Here is a 13,805-nt window from a genome sequence, read left to right as displayed (position 1 = left end):
AATTATATGCATCTAACATACCAAATCTGTTGTAGAACATTATGCATGTAAATAATACCTTTCAAATTCCATGATCTGCAGCTTTCTTCTTCTTCATCCTGCTCTTTTGAACTCAGAACCTCTTTGTATGAAAGCTTTTTTCTTCTTACCACAATTAGCTACAGTACTTGATGCATGTGTTTGTTGGGTCACGCAAAAAATAATGTGATGTACACTAATGTATTGAGTTGAATAAAGCTACTTGGTAGATCAAATCAATAAATGAATCTAACTTTATGCATATGCCAAAACTTGAAGAATAAGACACAGGCTGCAGTACTGAATAGATTCTTCAGTAGCTCCCAGTCTAATGAGACACTAATAACTGATTTACGATATAACACACTTGAACTTAATAAAGAATATAAAATATGGCTTAATTAAACTTATAACAACTTTGGATATATACTTACTAAATATATGCTCTGTTCTCCATATATTACCACTATATATACTTATAGTTGTAATTTATTTTAATATGAAATCTATGAAATTCAAAAAGTTACACATGCAAAATGACGGACATCAATTCCAAATAAGTGGAGAATCTTAACACTCCTACACACGAATATATTAACCCCGGAAATACTTGGGTGACATTGTGGTTAGTGATATTGATGACATTGGTCAACCACAATGTCACAAGTGTACAAAGAAATAAAAAAATATATTGAAAGAAAAAAAAAAGAAAGACACTTGTGACATTGTGGTTGGCCAATGTTACAAACCACAATGTCACCTGTTAACACTGTATTAAAGAAAAGATTCCTGCAACATTTTTTGAAAGAAGACATTCTCAAAAAACCACAACAACAAAGTAGCTAATTTTTTTTACTGCACTTGGCTATTTAAACACAAAAACCGGGTCAAATATAAGTGTGTGATATTGGGCTGCACCAGTACTACAAAGCCCATTACAATGTTCTTATTCTCACCCCTATTTTTTACACCAACAACTCTATCATAAATTGTATTTTAACTATTGTCTCAAATATCATATTTTTTTTTTTTAGAGAATCAAATATCATATTTTTTATACAATCTTGATCAAAAATATTTTTTTATACAATATAATGTATCAATCAAATATATACATACACTTTATATCAAATATTTTAAAATACAATACAATGTTTATACAGGAATATCATATCTTTTAAAAAAAATGTATAAATCATTATTATCTAAACTATAATTTTCAAAATTAATAATTACAAAATACCATATATTCAAGTTTTTCCTGTATAAATCATCCACCCCGACGGGTACCCGTGCGTCAGCACGGGTTTTTTACTAGTTTTTAGAATAAAAACAGCGTACATAAGAAGCAACACACAAAAATGACAAGAACAGAAGAATCCATAGAAGAACAATAAATAGAAGCATCATCGTTCATTGTTTTGTGCAACAAAAAAATACTACCTTGAAGTTCAGAAAGAAAAAGAAAATTCAGCGAAGATGATGCACATGACTTTCTATTGGAGCAAAAAAGTGACACTCCTTTTCGATTCATGGAAAACCGATTCATGGACGAGTTATGCACTGAGTCTACTCGCCTGTCTCATCGTTTCCATTTTCTACCAATTTCTTGAAAATCGCCGAATTCGTCTCAAGCTGTTAGCCTCCGAGAAGCCGTTTCCGGCGGCGATCGAAGCTCCTCTACTACGACGGACGTTCGCCGGAAGTGGAGCTAAATTAGGCGTGAGAGTCGCCGGAGCTGTTCTGTTTGGATTGAGCTCGGCGATCGGGTATTTCTTGATGTTGTCTGTTATGTCGTATAACGGTGGCGTGTTTATTGCTATTGTTGTTGGTCTTGCTGTTGGTTATTTGTTGTTTAGGAGTGACGGTGAAGACTCTGTTGTTGTTGATAGTTCTTGCGCTTGTGCTTGATTATTGCTAATCGGTTTGTTAATTTGTATTATTATTATTCCTAAGGTCTGTTGCATATGGGAACTTTAGATCTGTTTGGTTTATGCTATGTAAGTTTATGCAGTTATTTGTAATTAACTAATTATTATTATTATCAAGAAATTATTATTGTTATGATAGCATGGCAATTCTTAATTTTAAGCTTGTTTGTTTGGGATGTTTGATTTGGGGGTAAGTTAAATATGATTGTATGAGAAATGATCTTGATTTGGATCTATTATTAACTTTCTAGCTACTGCCTCCTGAGCTAAAAATTGTTAAGGAGCTATCTGCAAAGTGTTTGGAAAATGAAAATGCTCCACATTCAACTAACCTTCTAGTTCAAAAGGTTAAGAAAAGAAAAAAAACGAGAACGATTATGCCAATATTTGACATTTAGTTAGTCTTGTGGTCAGAATTTCAATAAGTTGGAATTCATAGTCGAACTCAGCCCTGCAAATTGCAATGTTTTATACCAATTGAACAATACTCACATAGACCTTGAGCTTCCAGATTTACACGACAGATACAAGGATATTCTTACTAGAGCTATGCCAAATAGTATTTATAGGTTGGAATGGAATTTGACGACAGTAGAGGAAACTAACTACATAGATAGTGGTAATGTAAGAAATTAAATAATATTAGCAGTTCATTTCATGCGTTTAGTGTAGACGTTCGTCTTAACTTCAAACACTGTTGTTCTTATAAGTGTGATCAGATCAGCATTAACTATCCACTATCTCATGAAGTGTCTACATTCAATGTCACATTGCTCTTCTGTAAATAGCAGGACTTGTGATAAGGTAGATAATTTCCATTCAAGACAAAAATGATAGTAAGAGACTACTATCAATTCTTTTTGAGAGTAAAGAGAGTCTGTTTTTGTCATAGTTGAGAGATATTGTATATCATCCCACTTGTAGTGAGAGTTGATAGAGATCATCTTGTCTTTGCATCAACTTGTTATTGTAGAGATATCTTGGCGTATTAGATTATGTGGATTTCCCTCTTACATTGATTGAGAGGCTTTTCAAGGTAAATTTGCGATGTGATTTTAGTCTATTATTTTACTTCTTTGCTTAATGTGTATTTGAAATTTTAAGAGGATGAAGATTCTGCTGTATTTCTCAATAATAGCATCAAAGATGGTTTGATTGAGGAAACTATTATCATGTGAAATTCAACATATAGGAGGGTGCTTTCACTCACTATGGAGATTATGATGGACGACTGTACGGGTGATGTTGGTTAAATTAAATAAATGTTCCAGATTCCAGAATGCCAAAGCAATCCGGGAAGCTTCTATAGTGTTATTAATTAACTTGTAAGCTTATATGGCGCGTTCTCTGGTGGATGACCATATTAGGTCATGTATCGTGGATGAGTATCTTTTATCTGCTATTGCATGTCATCCCGGTTATAATAATACTTCGACTAAGTTAATTAACTTGTAAGCTTATACAGCTTTAGTGGTTAGATTGCCAAGGAATTTAAAGTGCAAACCATCTTGAGTTGAGAAATAGGAATTGAGAACTGGGATTTGCCAAGAAAAGAGTAATTGTGATCACTGAGTCATACCATAAGTGAAGTCATTCCAAAATCAAGAAGTGAAACAAAAAATAACTTACTGCCATGCTAAATAAAATCACAAATACTACTACTAACAGATTAACAGTGCCAAAAGGTTATCATCCGGTTAGAATCAGTGGATACCATTCTCATTGCTTCAGAGCCTGCAATATGATAAAACAGAAAATTACTTGTACATTATTAGTATTCAATTAGGAATGCAGATTAGACAAAAGTCACAAAGTTTCACCAAAAGCAACTGTTTTAACAATAGATAGAAATTTTGCTATGAAAATTAGAAAACACATTCTAAAAGGTTAGTAGTATGCATATCATACAAACCTTCCTGTTATCCTGTATATGGTAAAATTTAAAAAGTATGTATGAACTGCCCTTATGTCATCCACTGTATCTGGGACATAATATTTGGTCTGACATACCAACTGCCATTTAAAATTCTAAAGAAAGAAGACAAGTTTAGGTGTAAAAAAGGTCTAAATAAATTCGTATTTTTCTTTGAAAAAAATGATCAGCGATATATAGGTGGATACGTACACGGATTTCATTATTCAGCATGGGTATTGCTTCAACTGAAAGTATGTAAATCCATTGTATAAAGTTGAACCTTGACACATAATATTACAAAATGCAATACCTGCATAAAAATTTCTTTAGAGGACGTAAAAAAAATTGAAAATCAGACTGTTCTGTTAAACAAAACATACTATATCCAAAAAAAACAAAATATACTATATCTGTATGCAGGAAAATTGCAAGGACCTTTGTCAGTTTTTCACCCACTCTCTTGCTAATATTCATAAACTCTTAGATCAACTCCATATGCCCCAAGAAAGTTATGAATTTTTACCAACACAACTCCATATACTATAAAAAAGTGCACAAAATTGACTTTTTAGCAGTCTGTAAACAGATGTGTTGTATTGATTTTTACCAACTGTTAAATTCAGCTGTTTTTCCCACCAAAACCTACGTATTTAACTTTGAAGAATGGCTAGTCAAGAGTTGTTAAATAGCTGATGGCCTACTCTAATGAATTAGAAACCATTGACTGCATACCAAAATATTACAGAAACTTCCAATATTTTGCATTAAAAAAATGATTTTTGTACAAATAAAGTAGTATGATATATACAATTAAAAATTATTATATTTTGAATTTTCGGTCTATTTACATGATAGTCATTTCAATTTGGTACTAATACATTGAATAACTCGTACTAAGCTTACAATATTATGGAGATAACAAATAACAGGACACAGTTGAAAGTTTATAGCTATTAGATTGATGCAGAAATCAAAACGAACATTATATACAGGGATAAAAATTATGTGAATTTTCACTTATATTTAGAGTATAGAGCATCATCCATTTTAATTTAATTTCTTACACAAATTTTGGATATGCTCACCTCAATCATGCACCTAGTAATTAGTTACATTCAGCTTCATGATTAAAAAAGCTATATCTCTTAGAAACTAAAAATAACAAAAACATCTTATCTACTTTGCTATTGAATATGGAATTACCATATATGCAAAATCTAATTTTTTTTTTTTTTTTTTGTGCTTAGTAAGACTAAGACCAAAGCAGGATGACAAATTGGCAATCTTTTCCTCAGTAGTCATCCTGTAGGACTCTTTCATGCCACATGTCATTATCTCATTGGCTACTTTCACTAACAGCCACATACACAAATGGTCCTATGAACACATCATCAAAGTCCTGAAGTGATTCCAAAGATTTTACCACATCACTCATATTAGGCCTTGGATTAGGATGGTGGCTCAAACATTTATAAGTCAATGCAGCAACCTTCAATGCTCCTTTAATAGGAAACTGTCCCTCTAATCTTGGGTCTATGATATGAGGAAGCTTTCTTTGATCTCTCAAAATAGGTCTAGCCCATTCCACTAGGTTTCTCTCCCTATTTGATCTGCTTTTATCCACTACCCTCTTTCCTGTAAGCAATTCCAACAACACTACTCCATAGCTATAAACATCACTCTTGGTAGAAAGGTGACCTGAAAATTGAAGGCAATTAATTAACTAAGTTAATGATTTCTGCTGAGTTTGTACCATAAAATTTGACTTTATTTTATATAAAAACAGCTTATACATAAGCGCTTATGCTATAAGTGCTTAAGTTGTTTATCCAAATGGAACCTATATGGTAAAATGTCAATACCTGACATGATATACTCAGGAGCAGCATAGCCTTTTGTTCCCATTATGCATGTTGTTGTCACATGTGTTTCTTCTCCTTCAGGACCATCTTTAGCTAATCCAAGGTCAGATAGTTTAGCTGTGTAATCCTGAATTTAGGGAAGAAAAAAAATTACTTGATGTAGGCTAGCAGCAGATGCAACATTATCATTGATCAAATGAATGAACATACCGAGTCCAGTAATATATTTGAAGTTTTGAAATCCCTATAGATTACAGGTTTATCTGCTTCATGAAGGAAAGCTAGTCCCTTAGCTGCACCTAATGCAATTTTCATTCTGGTTGACCATGGTAATGTAGCAGAGTATCCTGCTTGAATCACAACAAAGAAAATATGAAATCAGACCTTAAAGCATCATGATTAATATATGTATATAATATAGTATTGATAAAAATAAAGTAAATGCAACATACTTCTGAACAATTGATTCTCCAAGCTCCCTCTTGTCATGTATTCATACACCAAAAGCCTCTGCTCCTCCTCACAGCAGTATCCAATTAGCTTGACAAGATGTGGATGTCTAAGCTGTCCAAGAAATATAATCTCTGCCTATAAATGAAAAAATGTACCACACGCTATAATCAGATACTATCAATGCAAAGATTTGTTACACTGTCGATGAATCAATCATAATTGTTAGATAATTAAAAACATTTGAATTTAATCATAACAACTTCTAAAGTCACATATAATTGATTGTGATTTGTTGATAGTGCAAAACCATTAACAAAAACCGTATATCAAAATTAAAAACTTTTAGAAAACTAACCAGCCACTCCCTGTGACCTTGTGAGCCATCCAAGTTGAGTCGTTTCACAGCAATAGATTGAGCCTTCAAACCATGTCTGAGTTTATCATCAACAAAACCCTTATACACAGGTCCAAAACCACCTTCACCTAGCAAATTACTCCTTGAAAAATTATGTGTTGCTTCTCTTAGCTCTTCTAGTGTAAATGTGTAAAGCTTTGAACCAGCTAGTGAAATGGAAAGATCCTCAATAGCTTGAGTAGTAGAGCTAGAAATGCTTATATCAGATAGGCTTACCCTTTGGAAAGAACCTTGTTTTAAAACCTTTTTTTCTGGTTCTTCTAATGAGTATTTTGTCTTGTAACAACCTAAGATCAAGACAATAGACTTCCATGTAATCTTTTTAGAACTCATCTATCTATGTTTAATAATGCTACAAAATAAAAACACCTTAATTTTATCTCTTAAACCTATAGTGTATTATAAAGCCAACAACATACAAGATGACATAATTGATGACAATAATTAAAATAAATAAGTGAAAGATTAGGAATTCATGGTACGTACATTCTTCTAATCCTAACTACCCTTAGAAAAATACTTATGCGAAGATTCCTTGACTTCTAGACCTTTTGAATATACGTATATATAATAACACTAAGGCCACATTCCATTTGACACTGTATGTATACATGCATGAATATTGATACAAATTTTTTTCTTGTCACATTATTTTTATAATATAGTAACTACTATAATTGTTGTCACATTTTCAATTAATTAGAGGTCAAGTAACCTGCCTACCTGTTGACTTCAATGTTATTCTACACAGCATTTCCCCCCAACCCCTTAGAAACAAATTAACATGTATCTATATTGTTAATTTTCCTTAGTCGTCCACTTAATTGTGTTTAGAGGTTGATTAACATTTTCAGGAAAATGGGAGAATTTGAATTTTTTTTTGCTAAGTGCTAAACCAACAAGCCCATTATCGAATCTTTTTTGATGCACCCTCAGAGGGTTTTCTTTGGTCATTCAATTGATATTTCCCCGTTATTGGTAGGTCATGCTCTTCTGGATTGCTTTTGTTAACATGTCAATATCAAACAATGCATCACGACAATCAAGCTCCTGTTTTCAAAATTAATTAATTATAATGTGATTAATTGATTATTGAGGATAGCTTCTACAAATGGAATTGCTCTCATCTTTTCTTTGGGTGGGACTAGGAAATTTGTAGTATTTATTAAATTCTGACAATGAGATATCCAATGTACATTTGAATTTTGGTTAAGGAATAATATTACTAGTAAATACTCAAGTTAATCCTTAAAATTGTAGGCGTAGTCTTTAATATTATCAGTAATTTAAAATGATCATGAAAATTGCAAAATGTTAACTAAGTATGTCCCTCTATCTGAAACGGTTATTATATGTACGAATGACATTATTTACTCTGTTTTAAATTCATCGTTAATATTATCAACTTAATGTCATTTTAGTCCCTTAAAATAACATAGGATGGACAAATTTGATTAATATTTTGCGATTCCAAAAAATATTATGGAATATTGGTATTGTGAGGAACTAGATACCGTCCTACAATTTTCATGACCAATTTAGATATTTATTCATAATATTAAAGAGGCAATCTATAACTACAGCCAAGGACTTATAAGGCTAATTAGATGTATTAAAATTATCGAGAAGAGGAGAAAAAAGAGATAAAGAAAAGGAAAGATAACCTCCACTAAGGTCAAAGAGAAAGGGTGAACAAATCAATCTAACCATCAACCACTTTGATCCATCCCTTATGGAAAATATGCCAAAATTATACACAAATTGTCGTTAATTAAGCTAATTTTTGCATCATTCTTTGACAGTTCAAATTTATTATATTTCCAAGTGTTTAAAATAAGACAAAAAAGTTTTAACTTTCAATAATGCAAATTTCAGTACTTGCATGTTTGAAAGGTACATTAGATTTTAAAATAAAAATAAAAAATAAAGTGACCAGCAGCCAGAGCTTAGGTACAAAGTTGAGTTTGAGAGATTGAAAAAATGACCACATTATAAGAATGACACATCATAAAATATGAATTCCCCATACGAATGTATGAAACGTGTTAATAATCTGAGTTCATTAATTAAAAAATCAATTTAAGTGATATCATAATGTATGTTTAATATTTTTAAGATAAAAAGAAAACACTGAAAATGGTGATTTCGTTAATAAAGTCCAATCTTGCAAGAATTGAATTTGATAAAAAAAAAAAACTTGCAATAATTGTAAAATGTATTATCTGGATAAGTTTTATCTTCCAAAAATATTTTAATTTTCGTGTAAAACAAAAATTATACTTGAATTGCAAGAAGTACTAATTAATAACGAAATCAGCAGATAAAACTCTTAAAACGTGACCAAATTTGAACGCCTCCATCAACCTATAAGAATATTTAACGTGCTAATTCAGTCTATATAGATATAGATGTCGTTATCAACGTAATGAGATATTTAGGGCTTGTAGTAGGTGATGACGTTGAGAGATTATTTTTAGGGGTCAACAGTGATGTTAAGAGTTGAAACCAAACATTGGCTCTCTGAAAACAGTCCTTAACTAACGTAACTACCCAAAAGTTGCGCTACCGAAGTACGCAAGAAATTAAAGCGTATGTTATGGTATGGCAAATGGAAGTAAGGGAGTGATGGTACGTAACTAAACCGGAGTTCGATGATTGGATAATAATTAGTTGGAAGTTTGGAACATGCCAATCATAAGATATGTGAACTTTAAAATCTACTATTTTGCTACCAATATTAAGGAGCGATGGGTGCTAGTAACACTCTCTTTTTAATACTCTTTTCAATATTTACTTTATTATTGTGTAAAATTCTTGTTGTTTGTTTATTTTATGTGGGATCTATGTGAGTATCTCCATGAGTAAAATCTATGTAAATCTCATCAATCAAAAAAAATATGAGAGTTTAAAATCTACAAATTTCCTTGAACTTCCTTAACCCCGGCAACACCACATGTGAGATATTTTTCATTGACTATTACTTTTCTCAGCACATATATTTCTCACAAATTCTACTTTTTTTTCTGAAAATGTTCAGGGATTTTTAGATCATATAATCCGAAAAATAGTTATTTCCCTATTTTTTGGCTGGAAAAATGAATTTTCCCCAATTCAAATTATAAAATCATAACCAATAAGTAATTCAAATTTTATAATCCGAACAACTTAAACAGTAGGACACATTTCTTGTTTTTTTCTTTTTGGATTATAAAATCCAAACTACCCCTATATCTCTCTTGTGCCAAGAATTCAAGGGAAAAAAGAAGTTCATATTATAAAATCTAAATTATATCAGCACAAATTCTGAGTTTTCTTGTGACAAAACTAGTTGGTTTAAGAACCATCCTAACATCATCTTTTTGTTTTAGGTCGTTGTTAGTTGTTTGTCCACCGTGTCCTAATCGAAAATCTGGTTTTAAGGCTATTTGATCGATTGCTCCAAAACTTGCCAATAAAATTAGAAAAAAAATCAAGGAATAAGACTTCCATAGAAGGGACTTATTAGGAGATTATGCCCCTCAAAATCTAAAATTCTAACATTTAGACCCATTTTTCATTTTTATTTTATTTTTCATATTCCCAAAAAATCTCTAATAAAGCAATTATAATTTTTAGTATTTTTTTGGTGTATTTTTATATTTTTATTATTCAAAACTACTAAAATAGGATGAATTCTTATTGTTGCTTATATTAAGGAAATCAGGTGTGAGCATGGTGTGTTTGCATTTTATATATTCACATGGTGTAGGTGATGCCAATGTGTAAGGAAATGAAGGAATTAGCGGCTGAAGAATTGGAAAAAGTAAGGGTATTTTGATTTGATGAATCCTTTATCTAGATTATATGATGTCTTGAGGGTATTAGTACTTAGGAGTGGGAACAGGCTAGGCCGTCCGACAGGGGCCTATGGCCTAGCCTATTTAAAGTCTAGCTCGGCCCAGCTCGTTTACTAACAAGGTCAGGCTCAAGCTTTTTATAAAGCCTATTTAATTAAATAGATCAGGCTAAGGCTTACAAAAAAGCCTATTAAGCCCGTCGGGCTGGCCTATTAAGCTTTTTATGTATAATATATCTTCCATTATTAATATCGTTGAAGTTTTTTTTCTCATAAACTCAAGCCTTCATAAGATTAGTTATTTAGTAGCACATATATTGTTGTGATTATACCTTCATAAGATTTCATTATTTAGTTGCAGATAGATTCATGTGCTTTAGGCCTTCGTAAATTTTGGCCTATTTAGTAGTAGGCTTACATGTGTTGCTAGACTTTGGTGTAAAATAGGTTTTTAAATAGGCTTTCAGGCTTCATCGGGCCTTTAAATAGGCCAGACCAGACCTCGAAAATGAGCCTATGACAGGTAATAGGCCAGGCTCAGGCCTATAATTTTTGAAGTAGGTCAAGCTTAGGCCTTACAAAGCCCGGCCCGGCCTAGCCTATTTCCACCCCTATTAGTACTTAGTAGTGGGTGGAATCTCTTTTTTTTTTTGAAGAAAGTAGGTGGAATCTCTTGTAAGGTACAACGTTGAAAAGTGAAAATCATATATTTGTAAGGATGAATTTTTTGAATTTGTGGTGAAGAACAATGAAGAGGAAGAAAAAAGGTTAAAGATGAATATTGAGTCTACGTGTTGGGTTAAGAATATTGAAAGGAAAGGAAAAAAAAATATTTTGATTTTTTTATTTTAACCTTTTCTTTGTTTTAATTGATTTCTCAAAAGGGAATAGTAAGTTGTTGGGTTTGATTGGGCTAAGAAGATGAAGGAGAAAGAGATTAAGCAAGGTGCATTGTAGAGAGAAAAATATTAAAAGTAACATTGAATACATCTATATATAAAAAATTATTAGTTCAACAATTTTCCGTAATACTCACGATTTTTATTAAACGTTGTTGTAAAAGGGGACAAAATGAGTATGTTTTTATTGAGAAAGGTTTCTCTCTATTTGTCTAAATAAATAGAGTATGCATTTTGGAGAGAGATAAACACAAAAAATAGAGAGTATTATTTTATATTTTCTTCAAACTTCTTTGTATTTTTATCCTTTTAAATAAAAGAAATAAAGAAGATTATAAATGAAGAGAATCCTAACTCATTTTTATTTATCCAAAGCACCTAGATCCTAATTATGTTGAGGCCTGCATGTGTGCTAAATAGGTGCATATATAGGGGACCGGGGCTTGGTAAAGGATTTTCGCACTGAGTCGCGCACTTACCCCTCGGGTGGCATTTAGCATGGGAATGGAAAGTTGTTTCCCACCATGGGAAAGTTTTTTTTTTAACGATCAGATTAAAGAGGAACACAATTTTTATGATAGTCCTTCGGTATCAAATCTAACACCCATCCTCTACAAACCCATCTCCCTCCTTGCTCCACCGCCTCTTTCTGGCGCGGCACCGGTGCTGCATCACTGTGACATTTATATGAGAACTTACATGAATTTTAATATTCTGAAAAATTATATTTTTAATTAAAATAGAAAACTCAATTAGATTAAACTAGGATTCTTAGAATTCATCATATTCTGGGTTTGACATTCAAACATAACCCAAAAACTTGAGAAAATGGATATATGTTGTTTCAAACTTCCAACCAGTACTGAAATTTGAAAGAATGGGATTTTCCATTTGTCTACTCATGATGTTCAGCCAACAATGTAAGAGCTAATGAGATTTGACACATTAACCCATTTCTCTAAAACCCAAATGCGACGAGAAAAAGTTGAAGCTTCCGTACAAAAAAAAGGTTGAAGGATATTGAATTTAAGAAGTATTGCTAAACTGCCAATCGAATCTCCATTGATGAAGGTTAATACAGAGTTTTATTCAAAAAATTTGACTCTTGAATCATTGTGAGCTTGCGTGGACCAGATCTAGATCTGAAGCGGCTTATGTGATTGGAGTAGTTATATTGCTGGGTTCTTGTGCAATAGACCAATTGAACACAAGAAAGTACAAGAGGGTTTGACATTTTTGTGTCTTGATAAGAGAAGGTTTGACGGAGGAGGAGACGAGATTGAGCTCCATCAATTTGCTTTTTTTATAAAGAGAAATGATATTTTGACAACCATTTTTTGACAACTTTTGGACAACTTTCTCTCTCATACTCATATGATGTTGTTATCCTCTCTCTTCCTTTTTCTCTCTCCATTGTTTTTGACCAATAAGAAGTGAGAAAAACAAGGTTGTCAACAAAGTTGTCATCAAATGGATGTCAAAATATCATTACTCTTTTATAAATTATTACTACCAATATTAAATAGAGTTCATAAGAGAGCAAAGAAAAATTATTCCTGCTGTTGGCGTTTTTATCAATCATAAGAGTCAAAACATATTGCAAAGTAGAGAGGATGCTCTTGGATGATATGGTGTGGACAGACTATCATAAAAATTGTGTTCCTCTTTAATCTGATCGTTAAAAAAAACTTTCCCATGGTGGGAAACAATTCTCCATTCCCATGCTAAACCCCACCTACCGCCGTTGTGTTGCAACTTGCAACAATACTGGGTATACCAATCCACCAACCTTCAATACCGTCTAATTAATTTCGCTTTTGAACGCTTTCAAGGCCACCAATAACTCAAGAGTTATTAGTAATAACTTATTACAATCAACTTATAAACATCATAAATTTTTCCATGCTTTGCATTCTTCGGTCACATTTCATGTAAAAAAAACATTTTCATGATATATACTGTTGAATATATAGATGTGGAATTTTCATCTATAAGAAGAAATTAAAAGAAATATGATAACTAATAATTAAGACCAGTAATAATGAGAAATAAAGTAAAGGAACTTATCGAATTTGGTTGCCGACACAGCTCAATCAAAATCTTCACAAATCAAATTAGAGGAAACCTACAAAACAACACACTGTTAAGTAATCTGAGGCGTGACATAGTCACTATCCTTGAGGATTTTATCCGCCTCATAAGCGCATATCCTCCCAGGATACAACAGTTCTTCCCTGTTATGAATCATAACCGGAGGTGACAAAACAACTCAAATTTATCTCAAAATATCAGGAGATGTAACCCAAAAACTTAATATTTTGGATGAGGGAAAATAATTTTTGTATGGGTATATGAAGTGAGGGAGTATGCATGTACTATATGCAGATTGATCATTTTCTATATCTTGCGTATTGCTCAAAGCAATATATATGAGCTATATACAAAAAATGACCATAGCACAATAATAAACGTGGGAG

The 13,805-nt window shown here is 32.2% G+C and overlaps 2 protein-coding genes across 2 annotated transcripts; one reads left to right on the top strand and one right to left on the bottom strand.

Annotated features, from left to right (window-relative positions):
• The first annotated feature begins 1,368 nt into the window (after window positions 1-1,368).
• Window positions 1,369-2,082, top strand: LOC146942329 (copper transporter 5.1-like). Its single transcript, XM_085756302.1, has one exon. It carries the CDS (start codon window positions 1,498-1,500, stop codon window positions 1,927-1,929), a length of 432 nt encoding a protein of 143 aa, XP_085612428.1. The 5' UTR covers window positions 1,369-1,497; the 3' UTR covers window positions 1,930-2,082.
• A 2,769-nt stretch (window positions 2,083-4,851) lies between these two features.
• LOC146942328 (serine/threonine-protein kinase RIPK-like) lies at window positions 4,852-7,486 on the bottom strand. Its single transcript, XM_085756301.1, has 5 exons — window positions 6,535-7,486; window positions 6,179-6,314; window positions 5,937-6,073; window positions 5,727-5,853; window positions 4,852-5,562 (listed from the first exon to the last, which is right to left on the bottom strand). The coding sequence occupies exons 1-5, from the start codon at window positions 6,925-6,927 to the stop codon at window positions 5,201-5,203; spliced, it is 1,155 nt and encodes a 384-aa protein (XP_085612427.1). The 5' UTR covers window positions 6,928-7,486; the 3' UTR covers window positions 4,852-5,200.
• Between the last annotated feature and the right edge of the window lie 6,319 nt (window positions 7,487-13,805).

The sequence above is a fragment of the Medicago sativa genome, chromosome 3 (genome assembly GCF_051527215.1).
Source record: "Medicago sativa cultivar Bolivia chromosome 3, Bolivia_mono, whole genome shotgun sequence".
Taxonomy (NCBI): domain Eukaryota; kingdom Viridiplantae; phylum Streptophyta; class Magnoliopsida; order Fabales; family Fabaceae; genus Medicago; species Medicago sativa.
The sequence above is the reverse complement of the archived record's forward strand: the minus strand, read 5'-3'. Positions and strand labels throughout refer to the sequence as shown.